General features: G+C 39.0%; 1 protein-coding gene across 2 annotated transcripts; it reads left to right on the forward strand.

Moving 5' to 3' along the window:
• Positions 1 to 3021: 3021 nt before the first annotated feature.
• On the forward strand, positions 3022 to 23137 carry ZNF239 (zinc finger protein 239). Of its 2 annotated transcripts, XM_011385299.2 has the most exons (4): positions 3022 to 3115; positions 3879 to 3915; positions 10250 to 10376; positions 18830 to 23137. In XM_011385299.2, the coding sequence occupies exon 4, from the start codon at positions 18924 to 18926 to the stop codon at positions 20307 to 20309; it is 1386 nt and encodes a 461-aa protein (XP_011383601.1). In that variant the 5' UTR covers positions 3022 to 3115; positions 3879 to 3915; positions 10250 to 10376; positions 18830 to 18923; the 3' UTR covers positions 20310 to 23137. The 2 variants fall into 2 exon arrangements, with proteins under 2 accessions (XP_011383601.1, XP_011383600.1); XM_011385298.2 differs by lacking the exon at positions 10250 to 10376.
• The last annotated feature ends 3421 nt before the right edge of the window (positions 23138 to 26558 follow it).

Below are 26558 nucleotides of genomic sequence, written 5' to 3' on the forward strand. Positions count from 1 at the left end.
GCACTTACTTCCCTCTTTCTTCCTCCCTCCTCCCTGCTTGCCTGTGTGCACTTGAACAATTCTCTTCTTTTCACTGGGCCTTAATTCTCTGAAAATTGAAGAAAGTTGGATGAGAACTTCTTTATCACCCTCCCCATTTCCATGGCTTCACAGCATTTGAGGACATCCTGGAAACAGTTAGGAAAACAGAGCTGGAGACATTCTTTGAACTCACAAGGATATGGAAGGAGGGAGCTCTGTGTTCCCCTACTCCAGCCAGGAGCAGCCTGGATAGAGAAAGGTCTCAAATCTAGATAGGGACCTGGCCTCCCTTTTCCAGCAGCTACTGCGATTTCTCCAGCTTTCCTAGGAGTCCAGTGTGGCTAGACCTGCATCTGCCACCACCCTGCCTGGCCTGATGTATTTTTGTGTTGGAGCAATCCCCTAGCAGGCTGGACTGGGAGGTGGGGCCCGAGGGGTCCAACAGAAGCTCCTTTCCTCATGGGCTGTTCCATTTGTGATCCCCTGAGAAGATGAGGTGACAGATGAATGTGCTATAGTGAAAGTGCTCCCAATTTAGTATCCAAGGTGCTGATATTACCAGCAGCAGGATCTTAGGCAAGTCATGGCCCCTCCCTTTCATTTTCTGTGCCTTCACTTTAAGTGAAAAATAATCCATACTCCACAGCACTGTTAATGGGCAAGGATGAATGCTGGGTCCTGAGCCCAGAGCAGGGCACCAGGAGGAAATCATTAAATGGAATTCCCCCCACCTATCTCCCAAGAGCTCCCCAGCTAAGGCCTTAAGACCCAGGGGCTTCCTGACCAGTGTTCCTCCAGGCCCCAAACCTTAATAGGCAGAAGATGTAGAGCCTAAATGAAGACCTCTCATACTTCCTCTGAGCACTTGGCCCTAGCAACACGAAGAGCATCCCAGATGAGGAGGGCTTGGCCAAGAGGCTGCACCACTACTGCCTTTCTCCAGGGTCAGGCTTGGAATAAGCTGAGAGATGGCAAAAGAGTACTGAATGGGGATGGGGACAGGACGAGGATAGGACTGGAAAAAAAAGTACTATTAAATCATCCACACAGCAGATCATTTGCCTTGGAAAACTGACACAAACCTTATTTCTATGAACCTCACTCTCATTATTTTGGTAAAAAGCTCCTTACCATATTGTAAGCCCACCCAAACAGAGCCCAAGAGGGCCTATCCAACATCAAGGGTGTCTCTGGGCTGGATTTTGATGTCATGCATGAGAGTCTTCACATGGCACAGAGCACCTCCATGTCCATCATGGAACAATTCAGCTTGACATGAGCCTGCCTGCCATAGCCAAGGACTGCTGGAATCATGGCCCCTTCTGCTCATTTCCTCTACCACACCTCTCATTTGTTCCCTGGCCCCATATTATTCAGGCCAGCTTCTTGCTTTCTTTACCATGATCCCATGGCCCTCAGCTTTTCATAGTAATTGTTTCTAATTCTGCCATCACCTTACAGACTTCCTGGGCTTGATAATGATGAGGTTTCCTTACAGAATCTGGGTTTGTACTACTCCAGTTTGCACAACTCCAGTGTGATCCCTGGTGATTCCCTGGAAGCCTCATAGAATGGTTAAACGTATAATGAACATGCCAATATATATGTGTCCATGTCTGTGTGTAACTAATTAAAAGTTAAGACAGGTATGTATGTCACTATAGGATGTGTGTGTATGAGAACCAAGTAACTATCTGTCTACATGAGTGAAACCAGAGTGTGAGAAACAAAACCTAAGACTAGGGAATGTGGTTGGTATGAGTATGAGGTATGAGTATAAGATAGTGTATATGTGTAGAGGAAGCACGCATATGGGGGACAGTATGATGAATAAATAATGTGTCAAGGTAAATTTGTTAAGTAGGGTGCAACAGTGTACCAGTCAGCTATTTTCACAATAATTTTATGATACAAACTATCCCAAAATGTGGTAGGCTATTTTACAATAAAAATTGTTTCATGCTCAGGAATCTACAAGCCAGCTGGGGTCGCAACGATCTAGGCTAGGCATAATTAAGCTTGGCCTCAGGCCACAGGTTGGGTTCAGTTCTGCTCTACGTGTCTCTTATTATTCTGGGACAAGTGGACTGCCCAGGGCATGTCTTTCTCATGGCAGCAGCAGAAATCCTACATAACAAGGTCAATTCACAAGCATTTTTAAAGTATCTGTATCACACCTACCAAACTGTATTAACCAAAGCAAGTGATGCTGCCAAGCCCAACATCAGTGGGCCTGGAATTGCATTCTTCCTCTAATAAAATATAAATTATATGGGAAAGAACAGGTGAAAAATTAATACAGGGACTGCTGGTTTCAGTCAAGATGGAATAGCCTCATTTCTCTCAAGTCCTCCCTCCTGTAACTAAAAAATCCTGGGAAGAGTTCTGACTGCTGAGTGGCACCTGACTGATTCCCTCATTTCCTCGAAGTCTTTGCTCCAATATTCTCTACTTAAAACTGCAAAGCATGTCCCAACCCACACACCCCCATACCAGCATCCCTCAACCCTCAAACACAGCTCTATTTCCGTAATACATGAATACACCTTATCACACACTATATCATTTATTTATCATAAATATCTATGGCTTGTTTCCCGCACTAAAATTTAACGACCAAGGTGATTTTGGGTTTAAGCGTCTTTAACAGTTGCTGGAACACAGTAGGCCCTCAAATGTTTGCTAAATTAATGAACTTCAGTGACATATAGTCGGTTCAGCATATTTTTAATGGTAAAGATGAAATTACGCATGACATTATGTCCTTTTCCCCCAGCAGCACTCTGACAAAATAAAAAACACTTTAATGGGTATTCCTAAAATAATTCTTACCAGTTTGTAATTTAAACACAGGAAGATAAAGCGAATGCACCAGCCATTTACCTCAAAGAACAATGTAAAATAGCGCCCCGCCGCCGGGAGCACGCCTTTGGCGCGGCGCCGCGCGAGGCCCAGGGATCAGCACCGGAACTACAAACAGGCAGTGGGCGTGGCCCTCCCGCGGCTTTCTGGGACTTGTTGTTCCCCGCGCTCCTCTCGGGCCGGGGTCACAGTTCGGAATCCTGCGCTTCCAGGTGTCGGATTCCCGTGGGAGGTGAGAGGCGTCTGGCTGCTGGCGCCGCCCGCAGAGAGGCATCCGGCGGTGGGGATGTGGGAGTGCCCTGAGAGACGCGCTAGGCCGAGACCCGAAAGCCTGGACGGGCTGCAGTGGAAGGACGCGCGACCTGGCGGGGGTGCAGTCCAAGGCCGCACGTGTGTCCCAGCGCTGCGACCGCTGCTGCGTCCCCGAGATCCAGCTGCGGTCACCTGAGACGGCCCCTAGCGCGGCTGAGGCTCAGAAAGGCCCTTGGTCTCGCCTGGCTGAGCTCCGGCCTTGGCCGGCCTGGGAGCTTCGTGATTGCCTTTTCCACCCTGGTGACTGGCTTTGTTCCAAAGGTTTTGAGGGGACGTTAGGCTCCTGTGAGGGACTGAGGTTTCTGTCCCCACAGCACTGCCCTCGCTAAAAGGCTGCATCTGAGCTCCTACACCCCAGAAGCGAGTCAGGTCAGGGAAGGTGTCACAGGCATCCAAAATCCATCCCGAGAGGCGATGCATCCAACCGGAGCGCTCCTTCTGCTCTAACTAGAACTTGAGGCAGAAATCGGAAAACCTGAATAAATGGACACATCTTAGAGCAGCCAAGAGGGATGTAACCTCATGGGTTGGCGGGGGCTTAGCCTGTTTGATGGGTAGACAGGAGAGGGTGTGTGAAGGGTCGACTGAAAAGAGCTTAGTGGCAGGAGCTGACTTTTTTTCCTACAGTCTTGCTGGACTTGATTTTCATGGCTTTTTCTCTTTCCCCAACTCTACCTTTCCAGGACTCTGTCCAGAGAGGAGTAAATGACCAAATTCCAGGTGAGTTAAGGTTACTTCTCCAAAAATACCATCTCCCTGAGAATAAAAGTAATCTTTCTTTGGACAAAGGAAGGACATCAGTATTAAGTACCTTTTTGATGTCATTTCTTGTCTTTGTTCTATTTTTTCTCCATATTGTCAGACTCCAGTGTGAGACATATGGTATTTTATTAATATGGGTGTAGGAACATTCATCTATAAGGCCATATAGCTATCAAATGATGTTGTCAAGGTCTGCACAGGTCCCTGATGGCTTTAAATTCCACATCAATTCTCATGGAACCACCATGTATCCATGAACTTGGCCCACTCCCCAGAGCACTGGGCTTATGCTCTTTTGTTATAAGACTGTACACAGCATGGTTGCCTTGTCATTTCTCAAAGCCTGCCTCTTCCCATCAGACATTTCATTCACAATGAAAGTCATTCAAAGCTATTACATGCTCAGTAGTGCTAAGTAGTCTTAGGAAAACAAACAGCATTAAAAACTACAGTGCTTTCCTTCATCAGCAGATTACATGTATGAAAAAAAAATATGCACATTAACAATAATCATTTATTAAACATGAAAGTGTTAAAAACATGAGAAAATGTGTTAAATAGCACAGTAGTTACCAAGTCACTCCCAGAAATGGTCCTCAACCAGGCTGTGCATCAGAATTATCTGTGGTGTTTTTTTAAAAAGTTAAGGTTCCTAGGCAGCCCTGCAGACCTGCTAAAAAGAGAATTTCACTTTTTTTTCACTCCTTTATCCCATTGATCTTTGTACATCCATAGATTTGTTGCATTTATTGTCACATATTTCTCTACATGCTTGATGTGAGCATCTCTAATGTAGGTAAGATGTTTGTCTTTTATGCTTTGGTTGCCTTGTTCCCTTTACCAACATATCTACATGCTTAATCAGTATAATGTTAAATTATCAACTAGCACTTTTTAAAAAACTGATTCCTCGTTTATCGCTATAGAACCATTTCTAGAACGTTACCTCAAGATTAGCACTTAGAATCATGGAATGCTTGAAATGGAAGGGGTCAGCCATCCCCTTTTCTGCCTTGGTGTCATCATTTTACAGAGGAGAGTTTTAATTCTGAGGGAGCTCAAGGGAAGCACCATGTCTTCTGTTGCAGACAGCAGAGCCAGAAGTAAACTCCATGTTTTCTAACTCCAGGCTGTTCTTTCTCGATAACTAAACAGGTCTTCACACCAGAAATTATTTGAACAACATATCAGGCTGGATTTCAAGGAAAAATAAATGGTTCTAACACCACCACCACTAAGATCATCTTTTTACTTGATGAATACAGTCCTCACATACATAGAAAAAGACTGTGAACTCCTATAAAAATTGGTTCATTTAGAGGGCGGTAAACTGCCTCAAAGTATTGAGAGCATGCCATCTCTGTGCCTTGAAAAGTAATTGGGGACTTCAGGGGAGATTAACATGAGTAAGACCCTGTGCTCTCTATATTTTCCTTCTCTTCTGCCTGTTTCCTGATGAATATTATTTATTCACTACTGATGAAGTTGGGGTTTGCTAGTATAACAAATTTTGAGATTCTGATATATATTAATAACTTTTTGAATTTAAAGAAAGGACTTCATCTGACTAATACTTGCTGAGTATTTTCTATGTACCAGACATTGTCCTTGAATCTACTGAAAGGCAGGAGTCCCAATTTAACCCTGCCTCTGTGACTTGGACAAGTCACTTCACCATTATGAACCTTAGTTTTCTCATCCGAAAATGAGTGTTGAGTTTGATGATCTCGAGGTTCTCTTGTACTTGTAGCATTTGATTATTCTTGTAAATTGAATGTGAACTTATAAATACTTACCATTTAGATTCTGAGTCAGTTGTGCTAGTTGTTGAGGATTCAAAAATTAGTTGAGCATGGCCCCTATCCTTTAGAATCTTAAGCCAATTGAGGAAACAGATTTAATAGCTATAGTAGAGGTACATGAAAGATACTGTGAGATGGAGGAAGAGGAAACATCTAACTCGTCCTCATGCTTCAGAAGGGAGGTTGCTGATTGTCCTAAAACTGAAAGAAGTTCCAAAATGGGTGAGAGAAATGTAAGTCAGGGCAGAAGCAATGTGTTAAGGGCTATTTTAGATTAGGGCATGATGTTTGGATGACTACAGGTAATCCAATGTGACTTTAGCTCCTTTCCACCTCCTGCCCTCTTAATTACTGTTTCCTGCCCTAAGTAAATTGTTTGATCCAGCAGTGATGGGCTCTGAAAAGGAAGTGGAAAGCCACATGATGTATGTAATTTGGAGGAGTTTGACATTTGTCAGGGTAGAGGTTAGACAGGAAACTACTGTCGCATGACCTTCTACTTTGGTTGGCCTTGAGGATATTGAGTCCACTTTCCTAGAATAAGCATGAGTTCCGCCTTGAGGTAACTCATCAGCTCCACGAATACCAGGGGAGACTATTTATCATTCAGCGTCTTTTAGTCACATCTTTATCTTGCTTTATCAGGACCACTATTTTCTTTTTCCTTTCCTCTGTCACACTAATTCCTTTCATTTGGTCCACTGTCATACCATTTCTCATCTTGGAATATTCAGCCTACTCCAAAGTTTGTAGTCCATCAACATAACCTTTCCATTCTCAGCACAAACTTCTCCCCACCACTTTGTGGGATCTTAAAAAATTACTAATTCTGACTATCCAATCTATAGATTGAAAGATGACAAAACTTGTACTTTGAAGACCTAGCAAGGAATTATTGTGATCAAAATAAGAAATGAAGACCTTACCTAGGACAGTGGCAGTAGAAATAAAGAAGAGGTAACACATTGGAAGGAGATTTAGGAGACAGCATTGACAAGATCTGAACATTGTCGAGGTAGGGAAGGAGTCTTGACAATCCAAACTGTGGGATATAAGATGGATAAAAAATAAAAGGGAACAAAGATAACTGGTGGACTTTAATCTCAGAAGGGAGGAAAAGATTCAATCTAGAATGCATAGGGAAAGGTTAACCTTGGACAAAAAAACTTTTTCTCTGAGGTTGAGAAGAAAAAGTCTAAGGAATGGCTAATCTGATTGCTTGATATTTGCTGAGCCAGGTTGTACTAATGGGTTTGTTTATGTCACTCTAAGGCAGCACCCTCTACTTCCATTTCTTTGTCCCACCTTTGCAGTAGGGATTTGCAGGCCTCACTAGCCTCAGACACAGTGGAGGCTTGTGACCTTGAGGGGAAACTTCCACTTGCCTCACTGTCACCTTCTCCACTGGTGACTAATAGCGTAGTCAAGTCATTCCTTTGAGGGATTGTGGGGGAGGGAAGTTAAGGAGGGAGTTGGTAGTGCCACTTCAGCCTTAGGCCTAGTGAGCTCTTCTGAAGGTTACTGAGCATTTCCCTGTCTCAGAGTTAAGTTGCTCCTTTGGGTTTCACTTGGCTCTCATTTGTTTTAGTATCCTGGTATAGTATCCTGGTTTTTTTTTTTCTGCGTGTTTTAGTTTTGTTTTAGTATCTGCGTGTTTTAGTTTTGTTTTAGTATCTTGGTATAGTATCCTGGTTTTTTTTTTCTGCATGTAGCCTGTAGACTGGTGCCAGCCCACAAACAGCTTGTTACCAGTCTGCAAAGACATAAAGACAGAAATTGAGAGTTTTACACTTTCATATCTGTTGAATCTAATAATTTTAAAAATTGGCATTGATATTTTATATGTCTTTATTGTATTTTACAAAATTGTCAGTCTATGACATATGAGAAATTTTTTTAAAAAAATGTGGTCCTTCACCAGAGGCAGTTTGAAAACTTTTGCTCCACTGATAGAACCCTGAGGGAACAGATTCACTTTGAAGTTAACTAAATATTTAGACTCCTCTTAGGTGCCAGGCTCTGTATGAGGCCTTGAGGATGCAGCCATGAACAAATCAGACACTCTTTCTGTTCTTAAGGAACTTATATCTTAGTGGGAAGAGACAGACAGTAAATAAAGCAGACAAATATATAAGAAAATGAGATAAGGCATAATTAGTACAAAGAAATTAAAACGGGGGAAGTGATAGTTTGGGGCATCTGGTATTTTCGCCATAGTCATCTTTGCTGCAGCATTTTTGCTGCATACATTTTGCAACATAACTAATTAGCCATAAAGCAATTTTTCTGTAAATATATATATATATATATATATATATATATATATATATATATATGAATCACAGTAAGAGAGAGACATTAAAAAGGACATAAAATTAAAAAGACTTAATTGTGAAATACAAACTATTTGAATACATTTAACGTGTGTGTAGATTCATGGCAATACTGCTCAAATAACTGATTTTATTTTGTGGATTGTGCCTAAGCACTTGTCTTCATTCTCTGAAAATGTAAGTTCAACTTTGCACCCCCAAGAAGGCACTCAGCCTTTCTCTTCCCCTTGTAGTGTGTTTAAAAATAAGAAACCAGTTCTTGGGGCAAATCATCATCATCTGATAGAAATGCTAACTGTTCTAATACTACCACCACCACATCTATCTATCACCATTATGAGGGCTAGTTAAGATTTACATATAATATAACAATGGGAGTGACTGCGAATGTCACCAATGGAGAAATGAAACCAAACTGACAACTGGCTTAAATACATTAGTCTGCTGAATGTAGTTGATTTGTCAGTGGAGCAATGAAACCAACCAAAGAAAATACAGTCAACCATTTTATCTTTTTTTACAGCAGTTGATTGATTTATCAATGAAAAAATAAACCAAGCAAAAAACCCAAACTATCAACCAGTTATTTTATCTTTTTTACAGCAAAATTTCCTTACTATTAGTTATACAGTGATATTTGCGACAAAAATACTTGTGGCAAAGATGCCATGGCAAAAGTACTGAGAACCATTTTTTTGGTGTTACTGTGGATTAGGTGGTCAAGGAAATGATTCTCTGAGGAGGTGGCAATTCGGCTGAGACCAGAATAAGGAACCAGGCATGTGAAGATGTGAAAAAAAAACATTCTGGGCAGAGAGGACAACTAGTGCAAATGCTCTAAGTAGGAATGTTTGATGTGATCAAGGATTTGCCAAGTGTGACATATCAGGTAGGAGTGAATCAGAGTTGGAGAATTGACAGGATGCCAGTCTGTAAAGCCTTGCAGGCCAGGATGAAGTCTGGATTTTACTCAATGTCCATTGAAAAGCCTTTAGAGAGTTTCATGCCTGATGTGTGTGTTTTAAAAGATCACTGGCTGTTATGTGGAAAATTCATTGTGTGGAAGAGCAAGAGAGACAAATAAGGATGTGGAGAGTTAATGACAGCTGGGGCTCATAATGATAATAGTGCAAAACAGAAGTGGGTAGATTCAGATATCTTTTAGAGGTAGAGTTGATAGGACTTGGTAATGGATAAAATGTGAGGAAGAGAGAAAAGAGACTTATAGGATTTTGGCTTGAGAAATTGAATGAGTCATATGAATATTTACTAAAATGAGGACAACTAGGGAAGAGCAGATATCAGTGGAGATTGTTGGGAGCAATAGTTTCAATGGGGCCTATTAGGTCCTTTTAGACATCCAAGTGTAGATAGATGTTAGGTGGAAAGTTGGAGCCTAGAGTTAAGGGGAAAGACTGGGGATGGAGATAAGTATTTGCAAATACCAAAGGAGAGTGTATTATGGTTGTGTGTACATATGCTATGTTATTTTTTCCAGTAACGTTCAACTAAGTTTAGAAGAAGAAAGGACATATGGTTGATATGACTAGGGAAAAATTTGAGATCTGAAGTACATTTTGGTTAAGAGGGAAAAAAGGGATTAAAGGATGGTTATTTTGATAAAGCAGATGCGATTGAAAAGGAAGAGCAGAAAGAATTGGAAAATGTTTTTAAGGTGTGGATATTAAGATATTAATATTTCAAATGTAGAGTGGTCCAAATAGTGAAATGATATGGTTATTGGGTACGAAATGAGGCAGAGATCATTAGCACTACAAAAATTAAAAAATGTGATGTTAGAGTATTGGGTAAATTGTTCTTATGAGTGTTGAGTTTTGAGGAGGAATTGTAGGAATTGGGTGGAAAGGACAACTCAGCAATGACCACGAGATGGCAGTGATAAGGAAAGATTCAGTAGCTGGATAGCTTGAGCTTGAGTGATTTGTGGGTAGAAGGGGAAGGATTTGGAAGGAAGATGTAGCAAAGTACGTGAGAAAGGAAAGAGTTTCCAGCAAAACTTGATTTAGATCCCTTAGATCCCTAAACTGTACACTTCTGTACCCCTCTAACCTTTTCCAGTGCTATCATCCTCACCTTCCTTTCAGGGTGTTTGTGCAGATGGTTGTTAGTTAAGGAGGAATGTGCTTAATGTTTTAGGAACCAGTAATATTCAAGGATTTCTCTGTGGACTTCACTGAGGAAGAGTGGGGTCACCTGGACCCTGCTCAGAGGAAGCTACACAGAGCTGTGATGCTGGAGAACTACAGCCGCTTTGTCTCAGTGGGTAAGAACATGAGCCTGGACACCTGACCATTGAAGTCTTTGTTTCTTCTATTCTAAATAGCGATGGGGACCCAGGAGCTATGGTTCAGGAATCAAAGTTTCCTAATTTCTTTTTGGCACAAAAGGATATTTCTGGTTATTTTAAGCAACTATAAAACTGTACTTGGTAAGAATTGGAGACTAGTAGCTTTACTGAGTTGTCTGAGAAACCATACCTGGTTCATCCCTGATAAACCAGAGTTTGGGACTCATTTTACTTTCTGTACAATTACTCCATCCCTATGTGTTTCCCCAATGTGATCTCTCAGAGCAAGTTGAAGATAATTATGTAATGGAGAACAAATTTCAAAGGAATCGGCTAGGCACTGTGGCAAGTTACAGACCCAGGCTAATCCATGAGAGGAGACCCTTTTTAAATGTTCCAGGAGTTCTCTTTGAAGTTCTTTGGTAGAGAAAGCTGAGGCTTCAAGGATACTTTCCACAAACTGTAGCTATTCACTTACTCTCCCTTCTTCCTTTTCAGAAGGTTGTGGTCTTTTTCATTCATGCTGACCCTCTCTTATGTGTACTCTATCTTTTCCCATGTTTTCCCCACATGGTCTTGAACTATCTTTGCTTGGACTTTATTTTCATTAAAAATCCTCCTGCCCTACAATATCTAGTTTCTATAGCTTCTTTTCTTACACATTCATAGATTCATCCATCTCTCCTTCTGAATATAAGACAATATTGTGGTGTGACAAAATCACATACCCTAGTGATAGATAGGGGTATAATTGATATAGTTTTTCTCAGAAACATTGACTGCTTGAAGCAGAGTCTTAAGCATTTTTGATGTAATAATTCATTTTTAGGTATCTGTCCTGAGGAATTAATCAGTAACTCCAACTGAAAATTATAAACAAAGATAAGTCATTATAGAATTATTTATTTAAAATAGTGAAGAAATTACCAAATAGATCAGAGGGGCTTGGTTACACAAGTTATAGGGGATCACAAAAAAGAAAAATCTGTGGCAATTAAAAAATATACTGATAACGAGTTTTTAATCAGGAAGATACATGTTTGCCTACAAGGTTGAACCATGTGAAATTTCCATTTTGTAGTAAAAAACACATTCTATAAAAACAACTGAAAAAAAGTATCCTGTAATGGTGGCTTTTAGGGTTTTTTTCCTGCTTTAGTCCATATGGTTCTCTTCCTTCAGTAACTGTGTCTCAGAAACCATTACTTTCAACAAAACCTGGGGTGAGATGAGCACCACAGAGCTAAGTGTTCTCTGCAGGTGCTGAGAGCCATCCATTTCCATTTTCTTTTGATAAACCCAGTGCCTGTGCTCTATCCTTGTACCAAAACTGCTCACTTGGAGGTCACTGTTAAACTTTTGTCCCTTTCAGAACTTTTCCTTTTTAAATTTTTCTTTCAAAGTATTTACTATTACCAGTTTTTCTAATGGTTTTCATAGTGTTCATCTTAATCTTAAAATTTTTTGACTTGTATGAAATTATAGTTTTTGTTTCCTCTGGCCTCTTTTTTTTCTGCATATTCACTGGCTTCTCTGTCTTTAATGTTGGAAATCTCAAAAGTCTCGTTCCTTTGATCGTATCGGTGTTTCTCAGTTCTTACCCCCTTGGGGACAATAGTGCCCCTGTCATGAATGCACACTGTGTATGTATACCTGTCTGCATCCCTCAAAGAGCTATCATGCATTTAAATGATTTCAACTGCCCTTTCTACTTTGATAACCCTAGGTATTTTTTTGGCTATGGGATGTCTACACTTGAATATACAATGTCACTTCAAATTCAGTGTACTGAGAATTTTCAAATTTCTTTTCCTTTTTAATATCTCTTATCATATGCCTACTTTTGTCAGTATTAACATTCTTCTCGTCCCCTAGTTTAAAAACAGGCCCTTACTAAGCTTCTTCCTCCCTGTCCTCAGTATCTGCAGTTCTCTTACCAATTCTTTTTTACTTTAAATCCTTTTAATTTATTAATACCTTAAGTCCCACAGATGTCACCCTAAAATGGGGCCACTTAACACTTGCATTGTGGTAACAATCAGCCTGATTGTTGGTATTATTCTTCAAGTTCAAGTTAGATGTTGTGACTTATCCCCCGCCTCCAAGCATATCATTTATAATATCACGCGTTGGATAAAAAACTGGAATTACCTTTAGTTGCTGGTATAGAGCCTCTAAACTCCCACCTGGCTTTTGAGGCCCTTTGTGCCCTGCTCTTACCTATAGAGCACTGTTTTCTGATATCCCAATTTTGCCCTCCTTCCAGCTAAGCCTGTTTTCCTGAGGTCCTCCATGCTTCTTGGCTCTGGAACCTTTGATTATATCGTGCTCTGGTTCCTGATTAATTTTGTCCTTTACGATTTTATTCAAGGTCCATTGTCTGTGTGAAACCTTTGATCGCCCCTCCTCTTCTTTCAGAACCTTAAATTTATATCTCACAGTCTCAGACCCGTGTATGCTTTTGTATGCCTTCATTTTAACTGTTGGATCTACAAATCTGACTTATTTTTCTTGTTTCCAGCCAGGTTTCTGGAAGGAAAACAATGTATCTATTACTTCCTGTACTGTGTATACATGGCCAACATTTAAAAATTGACTGCTATGTTTAGCAGGAAAGAAATATTTCTTACAGTCTTATGAAAGAGACATCAAGTAAACACAATATATTACTATAAATTGATAAGTCCTATGAAGGATAGACAGTGCGCTCTGAAAATAAAGGCGTGGGATGGGACGAGGGTGATGTGTAAATTGTTTGGTTTCAGAGGAAGCCTCTGAAGTGACATTGAAACTGAGATCCAAAGGATTAATAGATATTAAACAAGTTATTGGTTAGAGGAAGAATATCCCAGGCAGAGAGATGTGTGAGAGAAGACCCAAAGACCTGGAATAGTGTGGGAAGAGGTGGTGGGCAGGGCCAGGCTCATCTGTGGCTCTTTGAAGGCATTGGTAAAAAGTGTGGATTCATGCTAAGTTCAGTGGGAAGCCAGCGGAACAACGGGGATTTACCCCAGTATCACTGGGACTGCTTTGTAGAGAGTGGTTTGCAGAGGGGGCAAAAGCGAAGTAGGATATGTGCCCCTAGTTTCAAGCTCTGCTCTAAGTTTTCCTTTTAAATTCATATAAAATCGAACGTAGTTGTCTAGCATTTTTTATGCAACATTAAAAATTCTCAAAAATTCAAAGAACACAGAAGTATTATGTGAAATAAAATCACCAGTAATTGTTTATCCTGTTTTTTCTATGTACTCCATACATTCATGTGTATGTTACAAATATGTGTGTTAAGATTATATAAGATTAGACTGTATGTATTTTTCAGTTGGGTATTTTCTGCAGTATGTCTTGGAAACCTTTGTTGTCATATTAACTTTCTATAAAAGGGCCTCTGTCATTATGTCAGGATTTTCTTCTAATATTATATACTCATTCTTAATCATATTTTAAATATTTGAAACAACTAACATCACAAGGTTTTATTACTACTCATAATACCTACCATTAATATAATTCCTGCCCACTGATTTTCATAGACCTGTCATTTCCACAGCTATTTCCAAGTATTATTCAGCTAGGATGTTGAAGCAGTGTCCTTTGACCATTTAATAATTTTGGCCCATCTCATGATTTAACTGTTCCAAACTGCATTGTTTTACTTTTATCATTTTCTCCTTTTTCTTTTTGCCATTACTTTTAAACTTTGTAAAAAAAGTAATACATTCACCTAGATAAAGCGAATTATGTGGAAAGGCTAACAATAAAAACCCATCTCCATGCTCTGCTGTTCCTTGTGCTGTTCCTTCTCGGAGGCACTCAGTTTTAATTCTTTCGGCTATTCCTTATTGTGCTTGCCTTCATATTTCTAATAATATGCAGCTACTACTTTTTTTAAAAAAAAAAGAATTAAACATAAAAAGGTGTACAATGTTATTTGTCAATTATATTTAAATAAAGCTGAACAAAAAAGTACAATGAGGATTCTGGACATGCTGGGGAACGGTGGAAAATAAATTATGCATGAGCAGCAAAGAAAAGTAAAATCTCCAAGTATGCTAAATGTTTTTAAGTTATTAAAGTTACATTGCAAAAATAAAAAATAAAAAGGTGCACGGTGAAAACTTTCTTTCATGTCCCCAGCTCCACTCTACCTAGGTTCTGATTGTTTGCAGATCCTGTGCAAATATCATTTCACAACTGTACCTGGAAATTTGAAGAATTGAAGCTTCCAAGCCAGAATGCTAAGTGTATATGTTTGTGCTTTTGATCGATAATTGTCAAAATGTCCTTCTTAGGAGGGTGATACCAATTTACACTCATAGTGTATGTCCTCAGGCTTTGGGTTTTTGCCAGTGTAACAGGTAGAAATTGGTACCTCAGTATAGTTTTCTTTTGAATGTATTATATTATGATGTACTGCTATTTTTGTTTCTAGATATTCGATATTTTTTATTGACTTCTTTATATCATAGATGAGGATCTAGCTCTTTTACGTTACATGCCCATCCTCCCAAGAATTTGTCAGTCACATCAGTGATTAATGCTTATATTGACTTTGTAATTCTTATTCCCTGCAGAGTCAAGTAGTATACTATGGTTACACTTCCTTTTTTTTCCTTTCCTAAAGCTAATACTTGTTGTTAAAATATATTTTATGTAGGGGGGATTTTCATTTCATACTGCTTTATAGGGTTTTCATTAATTTGGTTAATTACTATTGTTTGTTTTATGTATCAACAATTTATTCAACTTAATTTTCTGTTTTTTTGACTTCTTTGATCATTGCTGTTTCCTTTTTTTTGTCTTTGTTCTTAGGTACATTCTGTTTTAACAAGGGACTTCTCAAATTACTTTGTACTATAAAACCTCAACTTCTCTTTTCTTCAGTATACTCTGGATATTACCTTGTAGTGTTCTTTTTTATTTTTATTTTATATTAGTGTCAGGTATACAGTACATTGATTAGACATTTATATAGCTTATGAAGTGATTCCTCCGATTACTCTAGCGCCATCTGGCTCTACACTTAGCCAGTACAATATAATTGACTCTATTCCCTATGCTGTACTCTACATCCCCATCACTATTTTGTAACTACTAATTTGTATTTCTTTATCCTTTCACCTTTTTCACCCAACCCCCCTCCCCTTGGCCATCACCAGATTGTCCTCTGTATCTGTAAGTCTGTTTTTGTTTAGTTTGTTCCTTTTGTTCATTATGGTCTGCATATAAGTGAAATCATATGGTATTTATCTTTCCCTGTCGGACTTATTTCACGCAGCTTAATACCCTCTAGATCAATCCATGTCATCTCAAGTGGTAAGATTTCATTTTTTTATGGCTGAGTAATATTCCATTGTATATATGAACCATAACTTCTTTATCCAATCATCTGCTGATGGGCATTTAGGTTGCTTCCATATCTCAGCTGTTGTAAATAGCAATCACTGCTATTTCTTGTATCATTATCATCTTTTTCTTAAAGTAATTAAAAGTTTTTTTGCTATAGTACATTCTTTAGTAATTATTTCAGTAATTGTTTAAATCCTTTCTCGTCTGAAAAAGTGTCTGTTCCTCCCACTGAAATGATTGGCTGGGTATAGAATACTAATTTCATAATGACTTTTCCTCCAAAATTAGAAGATATTTCTCAGTTATCTTCAGGTGTCCAGTATTGCTGATTAGTAGTTCAGTGTCAGTATAATTCTCATTTATTTGCATTTTCTGGGATTTCTTTTTCTCTTGAAGTCTTGAGGTTTCATATACTACTTTTAACATTCAGTGGGACCTGAATCTTGAGTTCTAGGAAATATTTTGGGTTTTTGTTGTTGTTGTTGTTATTGTTGTTGTTGTTGTTTCTTTAATCATTTATTTCCTTTCATTCTATCACCACTATATGCATAGAACTCCTACAAGATGGGTGTTTACCTTTTCTCTCCATCTATCCATCCTTTTACTCCACATTCTAGGAGAATCCCTCAGTCTCCCATATTAGCTATGTGTTTATTGTGCTATTCAGCCCATCTAGATTGCAGGCCTTAGAATCAGACTGCCTGACACTTAGCTGCTTAACCATTACAACCTCTGTTTCCCTGTGTGTAGAATGGGTATCCTAATAGTTCCTCTTACATAAGATCGTGCGGCTAGCTAGTGCCTGAGTGCTTCAGACCAGTAGAGTAGGTATTATTATGATTATCATCTTTTTCAATACTTTTATTAATTTAGAAGAATCTGATTTTTAATGGCATGTGTTTATATTTTATTATTAGATTGTGTTGTTTTTCTAGATGTGATATCCTCTCAGATTTCTCTGGGGTTTTAGTTATGTACCTTTTAAATTCTGTTTCCTCTGTTCACTATTTCTTGAGTTTGTGCCACTCTTTGTTGAAATTACTTTCTACTTTTTTGTCTGCTTACAGTTTTTAGTCTCATTTTTTTAAAAGTCTTGTGTTCATAGTATGATACTGGAGTGTACATATTTAGCTGACGCCAAACCCTCTTTGGTACATGCAAATTCTACTGATAGGGGACACCTCTGCTGACTGGACTTGGGATGGATATAATAAGAACCCAGATGGTAAGTGGTGTGGAGCACTTTTTTTGAGGTTGCCTCTTCAAGCAGGTCAGTTATCTGGGGCATGCCCTGCTTTGATCTCCAGCTCTGGGTTATCTGTTGTCAGAAATCCTGCTTCAGGGGTTATCTCGAGGCTTTGTCTTGGACACATGTGGAGTCAATTGCTTCTTTTCGTACCTTAATCAACCTGTCATTGTGCAGGTTCAGTATTACCTCAACTTCCGCTTCTCTTTTCAGCCTAACAAACACAATTAAGAGTCTTTCTTTAGCAGATCATTTATTTTGTTCTTGAGATTTTGTATGGAGCCACTTTTGTTAGCCACCCAATATTTCATTTTCTGTGGGGAGGAGGATGGTTGGGAGAGTGGCGCTGCTGATGGCAACAACTAGTCCAGCCATCAGAAATGTCTGACATGAATTAACAAACCTGAATTTCCAAGATAAACCTCTCTTATTTTATAATGGTTGATTCTGAGTTTGGAATTTGAATTTCTAGGGCTTCTTGAGGAGATCTCTTACTCTTTCAAGAAGTCTTCTCCTGTACATGATTTGAGCTGTACATTATTTTCCTAGTTTCTCCATCATTCCTAATCCATCTGCTCTTTATCATCTAGGACTTCCTCAACATTTTTATTCTAGTGATGACAACTTGTTTTCCCCAAGACTATTACTGATTTCATTTTTGTTATCAGCGTAATATTAGGATAGTCACTCTCATTGTTTTGGCCAATATATATACTAGTTAAGTTCAAAATCTGTATTCTAGCAAGTTCTCTTTCAGGAGTTCCAGACACATATATCTCACTGCTTACTGAACAGAGCAATAAGGTTCCACCAGCACCATAAATTAAACATCAGATTTAGAATTTGTCATCTGTCCTTCTTCTCCACTCCAGCCTTTTCCTCTTACATTTCCTATATAATTACATAGCACCCTAGTCACTCAAGCAAGAAATAGGGGACCATGGTTGGTGCCTTCTTTCCCCTCTACATTTAGTTAGTCATCATATGATTTAGAGTCTCTCTCTCCCATTCTTTCCATACTCATCATCCTTACCACTTTTCTCCTGATTTGCTACAGCAGTTGTCTCCCTAACTAAAGCCTTGCTCATTGATGAGCAAGTCAGTCATTTCACTCCCAATCAAAATCCTTTAATAGCTTGAAATTCTAAGGGTTTTAGCCCTAAATTCTTAGTAGTACACATCAAACCCTTTAGTCTGGCTCCTGCCATCCTCTCCAGGACTTACTTTTTACCACTGTCATTTGCTTTATATACTTCACGAGATGTCATTTATTCTTTTCCTGAACATGTCATATTTTTCTCTCCACATTTCACTTTTTTTTCCCTTACATTTGTCCCCAGGTTTGGGTTGAATGCCCCTACTCTGTACTCCCATGCCTGGTTGTGCCTGAATCTACTGTAGCACTAATATGATGTTATCTTTGTTGATACAATTGTCTTCCTTCCCAGTAGGCACTAGCTTATTAAGCAAAGAGATTCGTTTTCTTCCTTGTATCCCTAGCATCTATTTTGGGGTTGCCAATTAAATGCAAATTTAATTAAAATAAAATGAAGTAAAGTGAAATGAAATGTAATTTATGGCAAGGGTATAGGATTCATAGCCTTCTGCAGAGTTAGGAGAGGAATACTTTTATTAGCTATGTTTAAAAGTAGAAACAAGATTACTGTCATGTGTACCCAAGCCTTCTCTCTGATATAACCCAAAGGACATGACTATAAGGACAAGACCGAACTTTTCCTCGTTACTAAGTCTTCGGGACTTAGGCACTCCAATTCTAAAATCTTGAAATCTACGCTTTGTTTGTTCTTATCACTGAATTCTCTTTGTTCTCTAGGAGACCTGAATGAAAATTCTGTGGAGAGTCTTCAAGAGAAAGGACTTAGGGATCAGTTATATAAACAGTTTTCCTACTGGCTAATTTTGAAGAGATGGCCAGTACGATAACTGGTAGTCAGGATTATGTTGTGAATCTTCAAGGGGAAGTGTACGGAAACCCCGAACTAGATCTTTCCCCTTATCAAAAGTGGGGAGAAGCATCTTCTCACGTTTCCAGAAACAAGAGCTGTGTAGTAACCTTTCAAAATGATGATTTCAAAAATATAGAAAGTGAAGATTATTTGTCTTTGAAAGTTCCGAATCATATGGCCACTCAGGACTCCTCAGTGACGTTCTGTAAGAATGAGCCCCAGGATCCTCAGGAAAGCACAAGTCTGTTTGTAACTGAAGAAAGCACCGAAAGAAAATTGATGGGAAGAAAAAGTCCTCCCATAGACCATTGTTCAGAGAACCATCATATTAAATCTACATCTGATGTAACAGAACTGGTCTCGCCATTGATCAGTGGCGAGGCAATCTGCCAGAATGGCCAATCAAAAGAATCCTCAGATCCCTTTGACTGTAACCGCAAAGACATTTATGGGTGGAAATCATGGGTGGTCAGTCATCAGAGAGCTCATACAGAGGAGCATCCCTGTAGCTGTTATGACTGTGGGAAAATACCCAACACCAGCTCAGATAGTCATCTATGTGAGAAAATCCACACTGCAGAGAAACAATACCAATGTAGTCGGTGTGGTAAGGACTTCAGTGAGAGCTCAGAACTACTGCTTCATCAGAAAGACCACACAGAAGAAAAACCCTACAAATGTGAACAGTGTGGGAAGGGCTTCACGAGGAGCTCAAGTCTCCTCATCCATCGAGCAATCCACACTGATGAGAAACCTTATAAGTGTGACAAGTGTGAGAAAGGCTTCACGAGGAGTTCAAGTCTGCTCATTCATCATGCAGTCCATACAGGTGAGAAACCTTATAAATGTGACAAGTGTGGGAAGGGCTTTAGTCAGAGCTCCAAACTGCATATTCACCAGCGAGTGCACACTGGTGAGAAGCCCTATGAGTGTGGGGAGTGTGGAATGAGCTTCAGTCAGCGCTCCAACCTGCACATCCACCAACGGGTCCACACAGGAGAGAGGCCCTACAAATGTGGAGAGTGTGGGAAGGGCTTCAGTCAGAGTTCAAACCTTCACATTCACCGGTGCATACACACGGGCGAGAAACCTTACCAGTGCTATGAGTGTGGGAAGGGCTTTAGCCAGAGCTCAGATCTCCGCATCCATCTTAGAGTCCACACTGGAGAGAAGCCATATCACTGTGGCAAGTGTGGGAAGGGATTTAGCCAAAGCTCCAAACTCCTCATCCACCAGAGAGTACATACTGGAGAGAAGCCCTATGAATGCAACAAGTGTGGGAAGGGCTTCAGCCAGAGCTCCAACCTCCACATCCACCAACGGGTTCACAGGAAAGATCCCCATTAAAGAGCTCTTCAGTCACATGCTTGTACAAGACTTCGATGTTTTTAACATCACTTTTTGTAGTCAGTGCAGGAGAGAGATAATAAGAATTATTCAGATAGGTTCCCTCACTGAAAAATCATTCATTCATTTAAAGGATTTAAATACCAAGAATTTTGTTATGCTATGCAGTGAACTGATTGTTCTAGTTCCTTAGTTGGTTAGAATGAACACGTCTGTACTCAGTAGTTCAGCCAGTGTTATTAGAACTACCTATCCTACCCAGTATTTACAACAGCAAGAACTTGTCATTTATCCAAGCAGAACATGTTTCCCTTTGTTCATAATCTCTGAGAAATCAGAACTCGGACTTGTCACCAAGTTATGTGCCTTGTGATTTTCATATTTCCTTCCAGCCCTGAGTAGCTCTGTCTAAACTATGATTGTTGGTTTTAGGCCAGGGGGAGGGCGATTGGAGATAAAATAGACATGGAAATTTTTTGTGTTTATTGCAAAAATGTATAACAGTCTGTGGCCACACAACAAGGAGGTGGAGAAGAGCTACTCGTAGTATGCCCTATACACCACTTTATAGGATGTTGAACCCTCTCATCCCCCTAAAGCAACTGCTCAAGACCATAAGTACTGTAGTTCTTTTTCCTGGTTTCAGCTAGTCTGTCGCCACCTCATATGATGTCCCCAAACTAAAGCTAAGTAGGTTATATACACCATGTTGAAACATATCAAATGAAGTTGAAACCTATTTAAGTGAATTTAATTCCTTTCTCAATACTTCCCTCTTGTTTCCTTAATTTCCTTCACTACCATGTTCTATGCTAAGCAAAACAAAAGAGGAAAGTTTTTGATATTTGTCTCTTCAGGCATATCTCTTTATTTTAATATTTGATGTACTCCAAAAAAAGTAATTTGTTTTTGCAGGATTCCCAGCCTCTTTAAAATTCACTGTAGACATCTAACTCATATTTATAAAGTTATTTTTATATTTGACTAAAAGTACTTCGTATAAAAATAGATATATAAAAATTTTTAAACCATATTTGGAGAGTAAGTCTGGGAAGATAAGCCTAAAATACGCATTGTATCATACATAATTCACTTGGGGTGGGATTGGGTATGGAGCTAGAACACCTGAAAAAGTTAGGCATTTACCCTCTAGGAGTTAATATTAGAAACTCATGCAACAATTTAAAGTAGAAAAGTGATTGCAAATACATAACTAGATCCTAAGTTACAATACAGATTGCCATACTGTTGAAAACTGGATTTACTCTGCTATCAAACCAACAGGTTTCTCACAGAGCTCAGGGAAACATTCTCCCTACAAATTTTTGTTGACGGGTTTCCTGGGCCACCAACTCATCCCTATTTTCCTGTGAACACTTTGATTCATTTACATGAGTTTTCTTCCCAAAGTTCTGAGCCTGCATGAGTCTCAGGACGTTGCAAGAGTTAAAAATCTTGATTTGTAAAAGTCCTATGATGTTCATCCCCTTGAACATCCACCATTAGGTCCTCACTTGGAGGAATTTGATGAGATACTCCTCCTTTTCCTAAGGTTCATTTACCTTCATTTTCTTTTAATCTTTTTTATTATGGAAAATTTCAAACAGCAGAAACTAGACAGAATAATAAAAGATCGCTTCATGAACTAATCACTCAGTTTCAAGTGTTATCAATACATTATCCTATGCCATTTTCATCTCCATCTCTTATAAAAATCTAGAGGATTAATATTTATGAAACTCACCAACTTAGGATTTCTTAAAGTTATTTGTTCACAGGACATTTAATATCAAGAGCTCATGAGTCATAATGCATGTGTGAATGAAAATGGCAATAAAAAAATCTCAAAAGTAAATTTATTCTCTTAATCATATTTCAGTGATATAGCAACCAACATTAATGTTTACAATGAATCAATGGCTATCAAAAATACATTATAAAACTAGAGGCTCATCACACCAGCAGTTATCAAGGTTATATATATCAACAGTTAATGGGCAAACACTGCCTGTGTATCAGGGAGCAAAGTGGATACTACATATTCATTCAGTTCCGGGGCTATAGCACACTGTTTTTCAAGGAGCAGACTGTTGCATAATCAGAAGTGTGTGCACGTGTGTGTGTACAGTAGCCCCCCATACACACATTCACAGGGGATATGTTCCAAGACCCCCAGTGGATGCCCGGTGAATAGAACCAAACCCTATATATGCTATTTTTTTCTATACATAGATACCTACAATAAAGTTTAATTTATAAGTTAGGCATAGTAAGAGATTAACAACTATTAATAAAAGTTATAACAATATACTATAATAAAAGTTATATGAATGCAGTCTCTCAAAATATCTTGTACTCCACTCACCCTTCTTGTGCTATGATACAGTGCCTAAGTGATGAGATGAAGTGAGGTGACTGACGTAGGCATTGTGACATAACGTTAGGCTGACTACTACTTCTGATGAGAGAGCTACTAAGTGACTAACAGGCAGGCAGTGTATACATCATGGATATGCTGGACAAAAGGATGATTGACCTCCCAGACAGGACTGAATGTGATTTCATCAAACTACTCAGAATGGCACACAATTTAAAACATAAATTGTTTAATTCTGGAATTTTTCATTTAATTTTTTCTAACTGTGGTTTATTATGGATAACTGAAACCACGGAAAACAAAACCACAAATAAGAGCGGACTACTGTATATATACACAAATATACTTACATATTATATGTGTGCATGCATGTGGGAGGGGAACTTAAAATTTTAGAAAAAAATGTACTGCTCACACTCTTTTCCTCAGAACAAACTGTTTACTGAACCAAGTTTTGGTCTCTGTTCTTTCATGCCTTGTGGTTTTGCATATCCGAAAAAAGGGACACAACAAATATTGATTCCTTATTTACTGGGCTCCTATACATATTGTGAATGAACTTTTAAGTTTGTATGTCTTTTCCTGTCCTCCTGAGTGAGCTCCAGACTTAGTATCTCTCAAACCCAAACCTGCTCCTTTCCCCTTCTTCTTCATCTGGGTAGTGACACCACTGTTCAATTTTTCAGGTCTAAAACCAAGGAGTCATCTTTAATTTATCTCCTTCTCTCATACCACACATTCAGATCATCAGCAAGTCCTACCATTTTTTATCTTTAAAATATATCCTAAATCTGACCCCTTCCCACTACCTCCACCAATATCAGGCTACCATAACTAATCTGGCTTTACTGCAATCACCTCCTAACTCCACTTTTAGCCTTCACACAACTTCTAGAATTATCTTTTAAAACACACAAATCCGATTACATCGTTCCCCTGCTCAAAAAACCTCCAATGGTTTTTCATTACACTCATAATAAAATCCAAATTCAACCTGTCCTCTAGGCCCTATTCCCCTTTAACCTCATCTTATGGTACTACTGCTCATTTCCACAACTGCACTAGTTTTCTTGCTGTTCCACAAACACATGGGCTCATTCCTATCACAGGCTTTTATGCCAGGATTCCCCCAGACTGATTCACAGTTCTATAACCCATTTTATTTGGGCCTTTGCTCAAATGACACCTCTTCAAGCATGTTATGTTCTTCCCTAACCACTCTATTTCTCTATTTTTAATACATTTAATTTCACTATTTTATTAAATTATCCATTCACTCATTCTATATTAAGTTTAGAAGTTGAAGAGTAAATGAATAACTGATTTATTGGTAAATAAATTCTGATGATGTCCACCATTTATTGGGAGGAGGGCTGTGAATAAACTCAAATAAATACCAATGAGGAGTAGGAGCATACTAGTCACAATTAGGGGTTCGGAGAGGGTTTCTCAGACAGATAATGTTTTAAATGAGTTTTGAATAAATGAGGAAACAGGATGAGAAGAGCCTTCCGTATAGAGAGAGTAGCACATAGAGAGGTACGAAGGAGAACAAGTCAGGTTAAGGGAATACAAGAAGGTATCCAGAATGGGTGGCAGTGAGTGATATCTTGAGTAGGTGGGGTTTACAAATAATTTTGTATGTCACACAAGGAAGTAAGGTTTTATCCTATAAATGATACATAGTCACTGAAAGACTTTAAGCAAGCTCAAAGATAGAAACCTAGACTGGCCCAAGAGGAAGAAGAGAGAGAAGTAAAAATTTTAAAAAGTAAAAGAACTCTATGACAACTATCTGACATCATTATAAAGACAAACAGGAGTGGTGAAGTTAGAAGCCTAGCAGAGTGAAAGATGTCCCTGGATCTCTCCCCTTGAAATAACAATAAGCTGAACATCTAAAACTCAACAAATAATACCCAACCTGCACACAAGCATATCTGAGTGAGTGATCTGCGCATAAGAGCTTCCAGAGGTCAGAACCACGGGAATCTGGGGTGTATATTGGGAGGAACACAGAAGTTGCCTCTTGTGGCTGGAGCTCCCTGCAGGAAGAGGGGGAAGGAAGAAACTGTGCTGGTTCGACAAACATCCCTGCCTGAGACATCTGTAAGCTCCATGCAGCAGATTCCAGGGATCAAGGCCGAAAGTGTAGCGGTAACTAAGTGCAGAGGGGCAACGCTGGGTCTAAGCAGCCATGGTTGCAAAGTGCAAGGCTGAGACACAAAGACTAGCAGCAACCCCCACCCACCAACCTAGAACGTGCCCTCCCTCCACCCCATATCCTCCACGGAACGCCACGGAGCCCCAGGGTAATTTGGTCAAATGCTACCAAAACTGTCACTAACACTGACAGAGACGGAAACCGAAAGAAGCAATCACAATTGAATATTTATAAGAAAAAAAGGCATTATTAAGTCTCAAAGCAGGGATCCAAGAGGCTTGGATACCTCCTACTGGAAACCAAAAGAAAAACACCTTCTTAGCAACAGGCTAAGTAGAGATCTCTATATAATAAATCTTTCTGGGGGGGAGGGGGAAGCAAAATACACCTCATCAATGCCCAGGCAAAGAAACAGTCCATCAAACACCATGAACAACCAAGGTGACAAAGCACCTGAGAAAAAAAAGAAGAAAATCTTCATTAAAAAAAAAACAAAACTTAAAAACATAGAAATATGCAACTTAAATGACAGAGAAATTAAGATGGTACTTCTGAAAAAACTCAATGAGATCCAAAATAACTCATTAAAAATTGTAGAACTTGAGAAAAAAATTAGACCAGCAGAATGAGTTTTTTAGCAAGGAGACTGAAACCTTAATTAAATAAGAAACAAAAGGAACTTTTGGAGATAAAGAACGCATTAAAAGAGATGAGGAATGAAATAGCAAGCTTAGGAAATAGAGTTGACCAAATGAAGGAAAGGATCACTGATATCAAAGACAGAAATCTAGAAATAATTCAGAAGGAAGGAGAGACCAAAGAATGAAAAAAAAAAAAGAAAGAGAAATACTAGAACTAGCTGATAGCATCGGGAAAGGAAACATAAGAATAATAAGCATTCCAGAAGGAAAAGAAAAGAAAGGATCAGAAAGCATTTTCAGACAAATAGTTGAGGAGAATTTCGCAAATCTAAAGAATGAGCTGGAGCTTCGAATCCAAGAAGCTAACAGAACACCCAGTTAGGGCTTCTCCAAGACACATCATGTTAAAATTATCAAAAATTAATGACAAAGGAAGAATTATCAAGACAGCCAGGGAAAAGAAGACAGTAGCATATAAGGAAAACCCATTAGACTATCTTCGGACTTCTCACCACAAACCTTACAAGCAAGAAAGGAGTAGAACCAAATATTCAAACTATTAAATGAAAGGAATTACCAGCCAGGAATAATGTATCCAGCAAAGCTCTCCTTTAAATATGAAGGAGAAATAAAACACCTTTACGGACATACAAAATTTGGGAGAATTCTCCGCTATGAGACCTGCATTAATACCAAGAGGGGTCAGCCCATCTGAAACAAAATGACGAAAAAATACATAACTATGAGTAAGGCGATTAGCAGGCAGACAGAAGTAGCGTGGTGAAACCCTTAACAAGAACAGGACATTATAAGCTTTAAACAATACCACAATTGCTACTGCAAGATAGAAATGAATGTTCAGCATACATAGGGACAATTTGAGACAACAATAACAGAAAAGGGAAGATTTCAAAGATCCAAATTTGTGAAGGAAAATGAAGATAAGGCACATGCAGAAGAAAATAGACTACTGTATGTATGTATGCATGTATACATAACTATCCTTTACATAAATATAATGGTAACCACATGGTAAAAATCCGGAACTGAAGTACATAACATAAAAC

Source organism: Pteropus vampyrus, unplaced genomic scaffold, assembly GCF_000151845.1.
Source record: "Pteropus vampyrus isolate Shadow unplaced genomic scaffold, Pvam_2.0 Scaffold681, whole genome shotgun sequence".
NCBI classification, from domain to species: domain Eukaryota; kingdom Metazoa; phylum Chordata; class Mammalia; order Chiroptera; family Pteropodidae; genus Pteropus; species Pteropus vampyrus.